This window comes from Antechinus flavipes, chromosome 1, assembly GCF_016432865.1.
Source record: "Antechinus flavipes isolate AdamAnt ecotype Samford, QLD, Australia chromosome 1, AdamAnt_v2, whole genome shotgun sequence".
Lineage (NCBI taxonomy): Eukaryota > Metazoa > Chordata > Mammalia > Dasyuromorphia > Dasyuridae > Antechinus > Antechinus flavipes.
This window is the reverse complement of record NC_067398.1, coordinates 254139924-254156068: the sequence shown is the minus strand read 5'-3', so window position 1 is coordinate 254156068 and position 16145 is coordinate 254139924. Positions and strand designations below refer to the sequence as shown.

The window sequence follows — 16145 nt, the reverse complement described above, 5'->3', positions numbered from 1 at the left end:
AAGATACTGAGGATAGGGGCTAACTACTAAAGATGGGGAACTAAATACCACCAAGAGTTAGAAGCTGAGTACTAAGGATGAAGAAATGGATATTAAAGATGGTGGGAAAAGAATTAAGATTCTAGGGGTGAGAGGTCAAGTACAGAGGACCATCTTTATTTCTTGGTGAGATTTGAAAGGCATGGCCAGAATAAAACACTTACATGTTACAACACGTCGGCAGGGCTCTGCTACAGTAGGAACTACTACATTGATTTAAAATTTAAAAAACAAAAAACAAAAAAAAACATTCTGAAGACAAAGTTCCTTAATCAGTATAGCTGAGGAAAGACAGTTGACTTTTTAGCAAAGAGAAACATGCTCCACCAGCCAAACTATCTGAATATACACTGGATGGAAGAGACACTCTTTAGACTACAAAGGTTTTGGGTGTGTTCTCCCTGCCTTGTAGGATAAGGCCTTCTGGGGAGGTGAGATCAGGAGCAGAGTGGAGGGAGTAAGTTGGGACAGAGTCTTCTTACATGTTCTTAATTTTTTAAACATTTTTCCCAATTGTTGTTCTTACTTCTTAAACATTCTTAAATATTAATATTTTTTAAAATATATTTTATTTTCCCCAATTGTTGCTCTCAGTTCTTAAACAACATTCTTAAATGTTCTTAATTCTTTTTAAAAAAATATTTTCCCCAATTGTTATTCTTAATTCTTAAATAACATTCTTAAATATTGTTAATTCTTTTTAATATATATTTTATCTTTCCCCCAACTGTTGTTCTTAATTCTTAAAAACATTCTTAAATATTAATTCTTTTTTAATATATATTTTATTTTCCCCAATTGTTCTTAATTCTTAAACAATATTCTTAAATGTTGTCCTTATTTCTTTTTTTAAAAAATATTTTCCCCAGTTGTTCTTAATTCTTAAACAACATTCTTAAAGGTTGTTCTTAATTTTTAAATATATTTTTCCAAATTGCTTAATTCTTAAATATTCATATTCACGCTTTTTTAATATGTATTTTATTTTCCCCAACTGTTGTTCTTAATCCTTAAACAATCTTCTCAAATGTTGTTCTTAATTCTTTTTTAAAAATATTTTTCCCAGTTGTTCTTAATTCTTAAACAACATTCTTAAATGTTGTTCTTAATTCTTTTCTATAAATATTTTTCCTAGTTGTTGTTCTTAATTCTTAAATAACATTCTTAAATGTTGTTCTTAACTTTAAAAAAAAATATTTTCCCAATTGCTCTTATTCTTAAACATTCTTAAATATTTATTCTTTTTTAATATATATATTTTATTTTCCCCAATTGTTGTGTTTAATTCTTAAACAACATTCTTATACGTTGTTCTTAATTTTTAACATATGTTTCCCAATTCTTAATTTTTAAACCTTCTTAAATATCAATTCTTTTTTCCCCCAATAATTATTCTTAAATTTTCTTTTGGCTGAGGCAATTGGGGTTAAGTGACTTGCCCAGGATCACACAGCGAGGAAGTGTTAGGTGTCTGACCCTCCCGACTTCAGGGCTAGTGTTCTATCCATTACACCAACTAGCTACCCCATTATTAATTCTTAAACAGCATTCTTAAATGTTGTTCACAGTTTAGGTGTTCTGCTCAATAATATCTGCCTTCCCTCAACTGACCCAAATACCAAATATTTTTTAAGGACCAATTTAAGTCCATCTTCTTTTGGAAGCCTTCTTTTACTAAAAGAGAGGAATTTTACTTCTCAACTTGATCTCTTCTTAGCTCTAAGCTCATATATCCTTCACTGACTGCACTGTTATATTTAGTATATGTAGTAAAACCACTTCAACGTTCATGACAATAACTTTTGATCATGAGAAGGTCCCTCCCTTCCAAGTCATCTACACTAATCCCCTCATTTAATACAAGAGGGAAATGAGTCTCAGAGAAATGAAATGATTAGCCTGCAGTCACACAATCTTAGGCTGAAAAGCTGGGACTAAAGCTGAGGTATCTCCTTTCCACTATGCTATGCTTTCTCTAAATTTCTGCTGAAGGTTCTATCTATTTAACTGCACAAGACCAACCTACTTGCTCCTGAAATTGAGAAAACAGCCAAATGTGCAGCACTGACTGCAAGTGCTAAAGGATTTCAGATACGGGGCAGCTAGATGGCAAAATGGACACTGGAGTCAGGGGGACCTGAATTCAAATCTGGTCTCAGACCTAGCTGTGTGACCCTAGGCAAGTCACTAAACCCCAATTGGCTCACAAAAATAAATACAAATTTAGGAATTCAGACACTGAAGCAAGGTAAGAGGAAAGCTACATAGATACTGGTTGAAAATTCCATTGCTTGGTTCTAGGGATTCTCACTACAAAGGCCTTAACTAATCAGAGAGAAGGCTTTGTGTTCAGATGTAACTCAAAGGTCCCCCACCCATCACTGTCTAGCATTCAGCCCTTATAGGACCAGAGGAAATACCATACTGAGTCAGACCCAGGGTTCTCCATTCCAGAGTTCTGCTATTCTTAAGTCCCAAAGCATGCCATAGAAGAGCATGGTTCTCTTCCCTAGTTTCATGCTTTAAAAATGAGGTTTTGCCCATTTCCTCTTACTATAATGGTAGTTCTGTCATTTAGAAACTTTGGGTTCTCTTTACTACAAGGATCCATATATATGACACATCTGAATTTAGATTGCAACCCTAAAATGAGATTTCCTTGGATGAAAAATAGAGTAGTATGATGAAAAATAACACCATTTAAAGGCAACTCTCCAGTTTTATATGACAAGATTTCAGGGTTCAATGAAGGAGAAATAGTGTGATATTCAGACTAATCAAAAATAGAAACCCATTGGATGAATTAGGAATTATTTTTATTTTATCCTAAATTTATCCAGTTCAAATGTCAAAGAGGTACTTAAACATTCTGGTATTTCAAGGTTTGGTGCTCAGGTCTCTGTTTGACTTCAGTATTTATGACAATAACTTTTAATTCCAAGAATGAACTTTGAGAGAATTCTGTCCTGATCCTGTTATGGTCAACACTTTTGTAAATAATTTTGATGGAGATAAAGGTACAGGAGGTAGATTTATGGTATGCTTATAAAATTTGCAGATAAGTCTCTGGGAGGAGCAGCTAACATAGTAAGCAGCAGAGTGTAGGACCAACAATATCTTGATAGACTGGAAAGGTAGGTTAAAGTTAACAAGAAAAAAATGAATAAAGCTCTAAGTCAATTTAACAAGTACTTAATCCCTGATGTGCACAAAGTACCGTGCTTAAGAACTGAGAAAGTTGTTCATTATTGTTGTTAAGTCATTTTTCAGTCAGGATCTGATTTAGGATGTTCTGGCCAAAGAAACTGGAGTGGTTTGCTATTTCCTTCTCCACCTTATTTAACAGATGAGGAAACTGAGGTGAACAGTTAACCGGTTAAGTGATTTGTCTGGGGTCATACCTGGTAAGTATGTGAGGCTAGATTAAACTCAGGAACATAGCTTCAGACTCCACACTCAATCCGTTGCCCCACCTGAGAAAGCTACAAAGTCTAGATGAAAAAGAGCTCCTGCCTTGGATTGTGCATTCTTGTAGAGATAAATGTCAAGTTCTGTTGTTGGGTTCAAAAAATCAATTACTAAAGATGAAGTTATAGCCTGTTAGTTTTCAACTAAATATCAACAATCAAGTTCTTTTAAACACCTACTATATGTCAGACACCATGCTAGGTATGGTATATAAGTTCAAAGAATAATACAATTCTTAATGGCAAGAAATGCATATTCTAATGGAGGAAGCAACACATATGAATATATACATAGAACAAATAGAGCATTGACCCTGAAGTCAGAAGGACCTGAGTTCAAATCCAGCCTCAGAAACTTACTAGTTATGTAACCCTGAACAAGTCATTTAATCCTGTTTGTCTCCAAAAAAAGATACCATAAAAACTATCATACATCAGAAATTTCAAGTTAATCAATATAAATACATGCAAACTAGTTAAATACAAAACAATTTGGGGGCAGCTAGATGGTGCAGTGGCTAGAATATTTGCCCTGAAATTAGGAGGACCTGAGTTCAAATCTGACCTCCGACAATTAACACTTCCTAGCTGTGTGAACCTGGGCAAGTCACTTAATCCCAATTGCCTCAGCAAAAAAATAAAATAAAATAAAATAGTTTGGGAAAAAGGACACTAGCTTTTAGGAGAATCAGGAAAGACTTTATGAAAAAGATAAGGGTTTAGGCTGGATCTTGAAGGAAGAAAGGAACTCTGAGGTAAATATATAATGGAGGGGGGGAGAAGATAAGCATTTATAAGCACTTACTATGTGCCAGGTACTTTGCAAATATTAAGGAGGGAGTATATTCCAGGCATGAGGGACCACCAGTACAAAATCACAGAAATGAAAAATGGAGTTTCATAGAATAAAGAAGGCCAGTTTGACTGGATCACAGAGAGCTGAAAGGAGAATAATGTCCAAAGAAGCTGGCAAGGTAGACTCAGGCCACATTGCACAGGGTTTTAAAAGTTAAACAGGCAGTTAATATTTTGTCCTTGGGGCAAGAGGAAACTTCTGGAATTGATTAAGCAGAAAAATAACTTCAATCTGCATTTAAGGAATATTACTTTAGAAGTAGTGTATAGGAGGCTAGAGTGGGGAGAAATTTGAAGGGGGGAACCAATTAGGAGGCTGATGCAATAATAGATAAGACTTTTATAAAGACTTGAATAAAGATGGTAATTATGGGAGTAAAGAAAAGAATCAGATTCAAGAGTTGTTGGGAAGCTAAGAAATGGCAAGGTTTGACAAATGATTGGATATATGAGGTGAAGGACAGTCCAATATAATGCCATGGTAATGAACCTTCTAGACTGGAAGGATGATGATATCTCCTATGGTAATAGGAGTCATAGGGAAAAGGAAGGGGCCTAGAAGTTTAATTTGGAGCATATTGAGTTTAGAATATCCCCAAGATATTTAGTTTGAAATAACCAATGGGCAATTGGTGATGTAGGACTGAAGCTCAGGGAAGAGGGTGGGCCTGCATATATAAATCTGGAGCTCATCTAGATAGAGATGATAGTTAAATTCATAAGAGCTAAATCCATATGTAGTAGAGAGGTGGGAAAGAAAGGAGCCTAAGGCCAAAGCTTGAGAAACACCCACAGTTAGGGAATGATGAATTATAAGTCAAGGCTGATGAATCTACAAAAGAGATTCAGAAAGAGATAAGCAGGAGATAAACTGAGGAGAGAGTTAAAAAAAAAAAAAAAAGGTCAGAAAAGAGAGAATTCAGGAAGAGAAATGCAAGAGAAATGCAAGGTCAAAGAGAATTAAAACTCAGAAGAATTTACATATTGGGTTACTTGCTGTCTAGGGAAGGGGTGGGAGGAAGGGAGAGAGAAAAATTTGGAACACAAGGTTTTGCAAGGGTAAATGCTGAAAACTATCTTTGCATATATTTTGAAAATATAATATTATTTTTAAAAAGAAGAAGAGATCATTACTTAGTCCATCAGCCAACTAACAAATTTTATTAAGCATCTATGATGTTCCAGGCACTGGGGATACAAAGAAAGTCAAAACGAATAGCAGTAATAATAATAATTGTCTCTATTCTCAAGGAGTTCACAATCGAATGAGGGAATAATTTGCAAAATATATATAAACAAGATACAGGATAAACTGAAGATAATCCCAGAGGGAAGGCATTAAAATTAAGGAGGTCAGACAACTAAGAAATTATTTGTAATTTGGGGGAAAGTTCTATTAAATCATGAGGTAGGAGCTGGATTGAGGAGAGGAAGTAGAGTCAGAGAAAACAGGCCATTATTCCAAGGAGTTTGTCTGAAAAAAGATATAGGAAAAACAATAAATTGGATATGGTGGGTCTACTGGAAGTTTTTTAAGGATAGTGAAAATTTAGACTCCTTTAGTCAGAAAGAAAAGAACCATATGCAGTGGGTAGAATGTTGGGCTAGGAGTCAGGAAAAGTCATCTTCCCCAGTTCCTGCCTCAGACATTTCTTAGCTGTATGATCCTGGGTAAGTCACTTCATCCTTTTTGCCTCAGTTTCCTCATCTGTAAAATGAGCTGGAGAAGGAAATAGTACTCACACTGAATTGTCTCATTTTTTCTCAGTAGAGTTTGCAAAGTCCTTAGCTAAGGTGGAAGTTGAATGGGGTAAGGGGAGGCAGAGATGGCAGAGACTTGAGAAGCAAAGAAAAAGTTTACAATAGTTTCTAGGAAAAATAAGTAGCTTTCAAACATATACGAAAAGGGAAATGGATCACTAACAGGAATACAGCATTCTTTATCATTGGAGGTTTTCAGGCAGAGAGCTAAATGACCAGTTTGTTAGAGATATTATAAGGAGAGAGAAAAAGACAGAGAGAGGAAGAGAGAGAGAGAGAGAGAAGAAGAGAGAGAGAGGAAGATGGATGAATAGATAGATAAACAGCTAGATGGATAGACATTTTGACAGTCAGATGGATGAATAAACAGATAAATGGATAGATAGATTAACAAATAGATAAGCAGACAAATAGATAGATGGATGAATGGACAGAGACAGAAAGACAGCGAGAGCCACTCAGAGAGGGGGAAGGAAGGGAGAGAGGGAGGGAGAGGTAAAAGCTGGACCACAGAGGTCTCCCATCAATGCCATATTCCTTGATCATGTGATTTCCATCATATCCTTTGCCTTTGCAAACTAAAATGCACTGCATTTGCTTCCCCTCTCTGGGCCTGAGTCTTCTCATCTGTAAAATGAGAGGCTTGGAAGCTGTTTCAGGTCCCTTGCAGTTCTTAAATATTGGGATACTGTGACTGACTAGGTCTAATTAGTACCGTCTGTCCTTTTGTAGCTGCTCTCCAGCTCTCAAATCATTGCTCTTCTGAACCATTTCTAATCCCACTATCCAAAGGGATCCTTACTCTGAGGTCTGCAAGCTTATTTCTTAAAAATATTCAATAACCCTATTTCAATATAATTAGCTTCCTTTGTAATCCTACATATTTTATTTTATACACTTAAAAGTATTATTCTAAAAAGGAGTCATAAGCTTTCCCAAACTGCCAGAGGGAGCTCAGAAAAGGTTAAGAACTCTGTACACTCCTGAACTCTAAAAGCATTCCAGGTGCAAATACACAGTTGTTTCATATAAAGGGATAAGAATGCTTTCTATTTTGCTTCCAAATAAAACTCATTCATTTATTCATCAAGCATTCTCCCTCATTCATTCATTCAGCAACTAAATACAGAGCACCTATTGTGTGCTCAGCACCCAGTTAAGCAAATGCTTGGCAAGGAGAGCTTAAGCAACCTTGATTCCCACCGGCATGGCGAGCAGGCACCCCTTCTTTGCCTGAAAAGTTGCTATTGCTCTAACTGTAGCCCCTTATGGCCACGCACAAACATCTGTTGAGAAATGAGAGCCAGCAGCTGCTCACAGATCCAATCCCAACCACCTCTCACTAACCAGCCCTGGGGCTCCTGGGGATTTTATACCCACTTCCAAATTCCTGGAGTGCTGACCTCACGCTGCTTTATGGCTTGGAACAAAATCCAACCACTAAGGGGGCAGAAGGTTGGGGGGGTACAAGTAAAGGGGGAGGGTATTACCAGGGGAAGGAAAAGTGCTTCATCAAAACCTTCCCATCTTGGCTTCCCTACCACATCTGGAGTTAATCCCACCGAGAGAAAGAGAGCAAGCAGCTCCTCTGCTCACACATCACACTCTAGTGAATGGTTGCAAGATTGAGAAAAAAAGAGAAATACAAACAAAAAAAAAGGCAATGGGAGACAGAAACATAGAAGGAGAGACATAAAGATATAAAGAAACTGATGCACAAAATTAAACACAGAGAAAGAGACCAAAGGAGACATCCATTCAATCAATAATGTGCAAACTGCTAGGTACTAGAATGGAAATAAAATCAGAAACACAAAGAAGAGGAGACAGAGACCAAGAAACATGTGAGAGACAAAGGGAGACAGAAAGGGTTATATCTAGGATAGAGTTGCTCCATTCATTAACGCCACGTCTACAAAGGAAAAAAAAAAAAACTACAGAAGAAATCAACTATGGAGATGTATCCCTCCTCTTCTGGACACAATTAGGAGAGCAGGACCTTCTAGCAGGGCTGCTGGATCTGGTTCCCCTGATCCTAAAAGGGTCAGTGAAAGTGAAGTGTGGTAGAAGAAGGGCAGAACAGCCCAATATTGGGACCACATCTGTACAAAACTGTCCTAAACTGCTGGAACAAACTTCTCCTATTTCCCAATAGTTCCTTCACCACAGCCTGAAGCAGGGGAAAACCCAAGAACATCCAGACTTTTTTTTTGTGGTGAAAAAAGCTGGGAAATTGCCTAGGCTTTCTTTTCTCCCAAGGGAATGAGAGTTCAAATTCTCTCCCTAAGGGGCATCTTCACATTGGGGTCTTGACACACCGGTTGCTCAATACTAAGTGATAATGGGAAAAAAATGTCCATTCCCTTCCATGTGCTTTCTGGAAAGAAAACAACAGGAAGGAGAAAAGGTCATTGGAGCCGAGTACCCCCTAGCTTCCAGAATAGAAGTCCACTTGTCCACTCAGCCGTTGGAAGACGGGCCCCAAGCTTCCTGATAAATGTCTAGTGTCTTCGTGTGGGAACTGAGGTCAACCACAGCCCCCTCCTTCCCCTCCTTCCCCACTTTCTCCAGAACTGCTACTTCCACTGACTCTTGATGCCGATGCAAATAGGGAAATAGTTTTCCATCAAGAGATTAAGACTAAGTAATAGACAGGCTGGGTATAGATAAAATCTGGTGGCTGCCATCCTGGACCTCTCTGCCCCTTCCCCATCTTCAATTCCCCCTTTCCTAACATCTACAGACTCCAAAAGAGGCAAGAGCAGAATTTTGGTTCCTTGGGCTGGAATGTTTCCCAAAACATCCTTCTGTCTTTGGGCAGAGATAGATACAACTCAGCAACTCGGAAACACAGCACTTACTCCTTCTCTTCCTTCCAGGGTCAGCCAAGAGGCTTCCATGAAGTCTTTCCTGATTTCCTCTCCTCTCCCACCCAGATAAAAATGATCTCTCCTTTGTCAAATATTCCTAAAATACTTGGTTTAATTTCTCCTTTTGAGAGATTATGAATGCATAAAAACATGGTCTACTGTCACAATTCAGGAAGCACTTTGTTACATCTCATCTAAGCCCCTTAAAGCCTTCTTCTTCTCCAAGTTCCTTTCACTACTGTCTTGCCTACAGTAAGTTCCATTTGTGTGTCTGCACTATGACTTACTGAGTCCTTTCCTCCCAGCTCTTTAATTTTCCTTTCTCTAGGCTATAGAAATTCGGTTCTTCCCAAAGAACGGGAGCTAGAGGCATGGAGAAAATGCAGAGCACTTTCCTGAAACACTTGAAATTTTTAACTGGCAATTCCAGGGTGGCAGAAGAGTATCTCCAAACATCAGAGGTGCCAAAGTCCCTTTTAAGTGGTTTTAGCATCTTTGGGCCAGAAGGAAAAGCAGTAAGGAGACTCGCCCTATAAGGGTGTGACCATTTTCCAGGGCTGTGCTCACCTGGGCTGGCTTGGGAGACTGTCGTCACCATGTAAACTGCACACCTGGGCTGCAGGCTTCCTATACAGTTAGTTGGAAAGCCCTCAAGGCAAGGCTCATTCTGCAGAATTTTACTCAGTGTTATGGGCTCAGATACTCCCTTACCTTCAATCTGAGTCAAACTGGTAGGCAGAGGGAAAAGCTGAAGGGCAATGACCTGGACCATCAAGATTATGTTGTTATAGGTCCGGTGTCAGAGTGGAATCTTCACTGCCTGATCCTCCCACTCCCCCTCAAAAAAAAAAAAAAATCCCCCATTCTCTCCCTACTCAGAAAGCAGCAATCCAATTTTGTCCTGACTCCAGGTGACTCCATTAAAAAGGACATCTCTGATCATCTCCAGTCCCTTCCCTTCATTCTTCAACCAGCTGCCAAATCATCTTAAAGCACATGTCGATGTCAACATTCCCCCACTCAAAAATCTTTAGGAGCTTCTGGTGCTTATAATGTAAAATGCAAATTCCTAAGCCAGGAAGATCCTCCACATGCTCCAAATTAGAAAACTAGCTTCCTCCTCTCACACCTCATCTCTTTTGCATTTGCAAAAGCAGTCCCCCATGCTTAAAACATGCTTCCTCCATATCTCTGCATGCTGAAATCCTACTCTTCTTTCCAAGCTCAGCTAAGAGGCTTCCATGAAGTCTTTCCTGATTTCCTCTCCCCTCTCCCACTCAGATACAAATTATCTCTTCTTTTCAAATTTTCCTAAAATACTTGGTTTAAGTTCTCCTTTTGAGAGATCATGAATGCATAAAAACACTAACCAAGCACTTACTGTGTACCAAACACTGTGCTAAGTGACAGCTTTCCAACATATAGAGATTACACTCTTCCTTTTATCATACTTCCTTATGTATTTGGGAATCTCTTATTTATTTATGTAGCGCTGTAAGGCTTACAAACAGCTTTCCTTGGAAGGAACTAGTGCAAGTGCTATAGTCCCCCTTTTATAAATAAGGAAGTATTGGAGCCAGGATTCCAACCAAGGTCTCATTTGACTTGAAACAGCCCTTTCCACCACACCTTAAGGGCAGAGATCAAGTTGGCTTTTTTTTTTCCATCTCGGTCTCCCCAGCAGGTAGCATCATAGTAAGTGCTTCATAAATGTTTATTGAATTTGGAGCCATATCAGGGGAATTACCCATGAGGAAAGGTTAGAGGAAGAAGAATTATTCCATGGAGTGGAGGATGACTGGACATCAGTCTTCAAGAATACACTGAGTTACTATTCAGAGATATTCTCCATTTCCACTCAGAGCAGACCAAGAGGGAATTCTGAGGAAGATTTCAAAGCTTTAACAAAAGGAAGGGCTTCCTGATGGTGAGGTTTTTTAGAACTAAAACAGGATATCTCCTATCCATCTCCCAGGGGCTTTTAAAAGTAAAAATTATTATCAGCGTCCCCAGATGGTTCCAATGTGACTTAGTTTGAGAACAAGGCAATAGACTCAAAAACTCAACTCTCTCCACCTTTAGATCCTCAGTCTTTGTGTCTTTTCTTTTTTGTGGCTTCCTGGGCAAAATCTGGAAGGGCAAGCTAGCTTCCTTTTGTATCCCATACACTTATAGATTGCTTGTACTCTGTAGGGTGAGCCTATACTTATGATATATAATATATACTATGAAAAAATCTAATCTAAGGAATAAAGGAATGTTAATTTGCTGAAATACATGTATATACTATGATAATTATATTCTGAATCAATACATTTATATAATATTACTATGACCTGTTCTTTAATATTATATATTATTAATATATTATTACACTATGTGGTTATAACCACATTGAAGGTTAGGAGAATGCCCGAGTCTTACATTCCCTGAGGTCCTGTTGGGATCATCATGGCCAAAGTCAAAGTCATTAACTAATGGCTGAACAGGAGGGCCTTGATGCTACTCTGACTAGAGGAACAGGTAGTAACTCTGGGAGGCACCCAGTGGATGAATGAAGAAAGAAGATGACATCAGCCAGTATTAAATAAAAACCCAACACTCATAAACAAGCCAACAGACGAAAAAGTCATGACTATCATCATCATCTCTACCAGTTAACAGAGCCTGACCTGGGCACTCCTACACAATATACACCCCTCAGGCTCTTCTTTCATTATTTTAAAATTATGTCACCTAAACAGAAATATTAGGGAAGGATGAAAAGGAGACAAAGTTTTTATTTGCTTCAGACACTGGCATCCGCCGAGGATGTCCTGGATAATCTTCCACCTCTCTGCCTTGCCAAGCTTTATGATCCTCCAAGGAGCCTTAAAAAAAAAAAACCTACTGATTGAAGGTCACTTTTAGGTCTTCCTCAGTGTTTCCTCACTGATTGGACCTAGAAAGGGGACTCCCCGCTCAAGGAAGGACTCCAAGTCACTCAGCAGGCAACTTACCCAGCATTCAGGAAAGGACAGACAGCTTGTGGCTGAATAAGGCCAAGGGAGCATCAAGGGGCAGGTTCCAAGGATCTGAGAAACCCCAATAATTTAGTAGGTTTTGCTGGTACCTGAAAGCAGGGGGAGAGATGGAAACAGGGAAGCAGCAGGGAAGAGATGAGCACATGTGGTTCAGGAAAGAGACCTGATAATATACACAAGCTGATACACACAAAACCTCCCTGATGCTCCAAACAGCAGCAGAAAAGGGAAGCTGGGCAGGACCCAAGGAACCCAGGAGAAAACAAAAAGATTCTGAACAAAGATGAACACATACCATAACAGGCCAGGCTGGGCCAGTCATTCCCTAATATTTTAAGAAAATTCTAGTGGGATCAGGAAAATCATCAGGGAAAGGAAGGTGAGGGAAATTCCTGGCACCCACCAGGCAATCCTCAGTCTACCCATCTGGGCACCCCTACAACCATACCAGCAGGGTGAGCAGCTAGACTTCTGGACTGTGGAGTTCTAGGTCACTGGAAAAGTGCTTTTGTCCAGCTCTGTCCTCAGGAGACACGGCTTTGCTTCTCTAGTCATGGGTCAAAGGATCATCGATTGAGAGATAAAAGAGAGCTTAGAGATCTTCTACTCTGACCTCCTAATTTTATACAGAGAGAAAAGAGTAAGCTGCCAAAATTCTCACAGAACTGAGATTCAAATTCACGTCCTTTGGGTCAGTTTATATTTAACAAAATTAGGGCAAGGGATGACAAGATAATGCCTGGTTTGGTCCCTTTTTATTCCTCAAGCAAAGATATGACATTTCTACATTTTGATGGGGCACAGAAACAGAGATGGAAAGGACCATAATAGATAGCATGGTGGCTGGGAAATAGTAGGTACTTGATAAATGTATACTGAATTGAATTGACTTGACTTCAGAGTCATGTTGTCTGAAATAACACTGTGTACCTTTGGGGCCAGATTAAAATGTAATTGGGAAATATTTAACAAAATAAATGAAACAGATAAATACTACATTTTAAAATTAGGTCAATGTCACCTGCAAGGATCATCTTGTACAGACTAATGGTTCCCTACTTCCATTTGAGCTTGATACCATTGGTCTTCATTTTACTAAAGAAGAAACTTCAAATGACTTGTTCAAGATGATACGGAGGATAAGCAGCAAATACAGGACGCAAACCTAGATCATCTGACTCTATATTCCTTGCACTGTACCACACTTCTTGGAATATGTGTGTATTTGGAGGAATGGAATAAAATTTAAACACTCTGCTGAAAATTACCATTTGAAGGAAGCAGAGCCTAAATAAACACTTTTTTTTAAAAAAGGCAAAAACATTCCTCTATATATTTAACATGCATTTTAGAATCGAAATATCATCTCTGAGCCTTTCCAAATCTTCTGTAAGAAGGTTCAAAGTGCAGTATAGAAAAGAAAGAGCAAATTTTTTTTAAAAAAATAAAACATTTATTAAGTGGTTTCTTGCCTGCTCTGCAATAGCAGGAGCAGGAGCCAAAGAACAAGTCTCCATATGACCAGCCTGGTGTGGGGTGACAAGGACGGATTGACTAGTTACCATTCATTCCCAAATTTTGGGCTTCAGACAGTCTTGCTCCAAATAATACAACTTTTCAATAAGTTGTACCATGGGTTTACTAATTCAAGCCACTTCCAGTGTATTCCTGAGCCCTGCTTTCTCGCCATTTCATTCCCCATCTCCAAACTCCTGAATTGGGAACATTTTAAACTACTCTTAGTTGGGCAGTTACACCTCTGAAGAATTGTTTTTAATCCAACCTCCTCCACACTCAGCAAGGCCTTGGCTTCAGCTAGGGAGGGGTGGGGAGGCCTTACTGGCTACTCTCAATAGCCCAGGAAACCCAGTGTTTAGCACTAACAGCAGGAATCTAGGCTCTTTCCAAACAAAGCCTTTGAAAACCACCAATCAGTTCAGATCTTCCCTAAGATACAATTCTACCAGAGGGTACCGAGTTAAGTTTTCCTAACTTCAAGCCTGGGGGCGGATGGGGGAGAATGCTCAATGCCATTCCCTCTCCAACCCCTTCCCCTTTTCACTGGTAGCAGCAAAACAGGATTCTAGTTTAAGATTTGGGAGTTTCTCACTTCAACTCAGTATTCAGACCCCGCCTCCCCCACTCACCCCCCTTCCAAAGCCTGACTGGCCAGCAATAATCCACTGTCTCCAGAGCTCCTAAAGGAGAGCAGGCTCTGGGCTCGCAGCCAGTCTCTGATCTGACGGACCAGTGTCTCACACTTTCTGTAGAGTCCCATCCCCACCCAAACTGAACCATTTCTGACCTGGCCCAACCAACTCCAGGGGAAAGGAGAACTTTTCCAACCACTGCAGCATCCCACTGTCTCTAGCTCTGGGCAAATCCAAAGTTTGGTCCCAAGACAAAAGAAATTTTCTAAAAGGGTGCTGATGTCCCACCTCATTTATCAGAGGGCAGAGAGAAGAAAGAACCATGGGAGTGACAATTCCAGATAATTCCAGAGAGTAGTGGGGATCTATGTCCCCAAGGAGAGATGCTTTCTGCATTTTTCCAGGAAGGGAGCAAAAGGAGCCTGAACTCCGGGCTTCTTGGGCATAATATAAGTTTTATATAACCTTTTAAAGTTTTCAAAGTCCTATACCTACGAATCTCATTTACACTTTAGAAAAACCCTAGGAAGTAAGCATTATAGCTATTATTGTCCCCATTTTACAGACAGGAAAACTGAGGTTAAGAAAGGTTGCGTAATTGGCCCATATTCCCATAATTACTGAGTCCCAGAGAAGGGATTTGGTCCCAGGTATTCCAGATTCCATTACCACTACTCTCCTCTAACTCTCACTGCTTTTCCACAGAGGTCTATCCCGTGGTCATGTTCCCCCACCCCCATCCCTTTCTAGGTGGGAGGTCCCGAAACAAAGAGACTTGAGAAACAAGGATGTAAGAGTTTCATTCAAAGTGCAGGCGAGCAGCGGCCCCGGACCAGTTGCCCACCCAGTCCGGAGCTAAGAGGGGCAGAGCTGTCCGCTCGTGGAGGACCGCTGGCCCCACTACTCACATGAGGTCCGGTCTGTGGCGGTGCAGGATGGCGCAGAAGGCCAAGCCGTCCCTGAAGGAGGTGGTCATGTTGGTGATGCTGACCTCGGGGTAGCCCTCACACTGCTGCCGGCACCACTGCTGCAGGGCCTTGATGGCCGCCATCCTGAGTCAGGAATGGGAACGGCGCGGGGACGTGGTGAAGCTCCCCAAAGCGCCGAGGCTGGGGAAGTCCCTCTCAGGCACCCCGCTTCCTGGGCGCAGACCTGGAAAGCCAGAGCACCTCCAGGCAGCGCAGGGAATTCCGGGGAAATTCCGGCTCTGGTTCGCCTCGCTGGAAAGCTCAGCTCGAAGGTTTATCAGTTTCCAGGTCCTTAGTCCACGCAGAGTGACCCCGGGGGCCTCCCTGGAGGAGGGGGCAACGACCCCGGGGATCCAAGCAAGCTGGGCACAAGAAGATCCCGATCCCCGAGAGAAAAGCCAGGTTCCGTCTTCTTAGCGGCTACAATGGTTGGAGAGAGGGGGACCGGACACGTCCGAGAGCGTTGAAAGTCCCGGGCAGAGTCTCAGGCTCCGGCAGCTGCGGGGCTCCTCCCCCGCCCGCCCCCAGCTCCCAGAGGCCGGCCCCCGTTGCTCAGGTCCCCTGGCTCCGGGCGGCGTAGTCCCCGCGCTTGGGCAAGCTCGCTCCTCTGGGCTCCCTCCCGGCCCCGGGCCGCCGGGGTGCCCGCGGGTCCCCAGTGCTCCCTTAGTCCCGCTGCCTCGTTCCTCCTTCCCAGCCCCTCACCTCCCCCAGACGCTGGGCCGAGCAGCGAGCCGGCGGCACAGCACCGGAGCGCCCCGCAGTCCTAGCTGCCGAAGAGACCGGGCAAACGAGGCCCGGCCCCCGGTCACCCCCAACTCACTGTCGGACAGCAGCTTTCTGGGTGTCCGGGAAGCTCTCGGCCAGATCTGTGGGAAAGAGGAGGCGGGGAAGAAGGCGGTGGAGGGAGGGGACTCGCGAGAGAGGCGGGGCTGGTCAGTGGAAGGTGTGGGGGTGGAGGCGCCCCTTCCTAGACCGAAAAGTTGGGGAGTGAGGATGGGGACCGAGGCCTGGT

The 16145-nt window shown here is 41.4% G+C and overlaps 1 protein-coding gene across 2 annotated transcripts in view; it reads right to left on the bottom strand.

The window, feature by feature from the left end:
* Window positions 1–15670, bottom strand: part of MICALL2 (MICAL like 2) — a 64691-nt gene extending 49021 nt beyond the window's left edge. Inside the window, exon 1 of one of the 2 annotated variants that reach the window (XM_052000327.1) lies at window positions 15074–15670. In XM_052000327.1, coding sequence (XP_051856287.1) covers window positions 15074–15216 — 143 coding nt within the window. In that variant the 5' untranslated portion in view covers window positions 15217–15670. The remainder of the gene's footprint in view (window positions 1–15073) is intronic. The other variant, XM_052000316.1, reaches the window with a different exon arrangement.
* Between the last annotated feature and the right edge of the window lie 475 nt (window positions 15671–16145).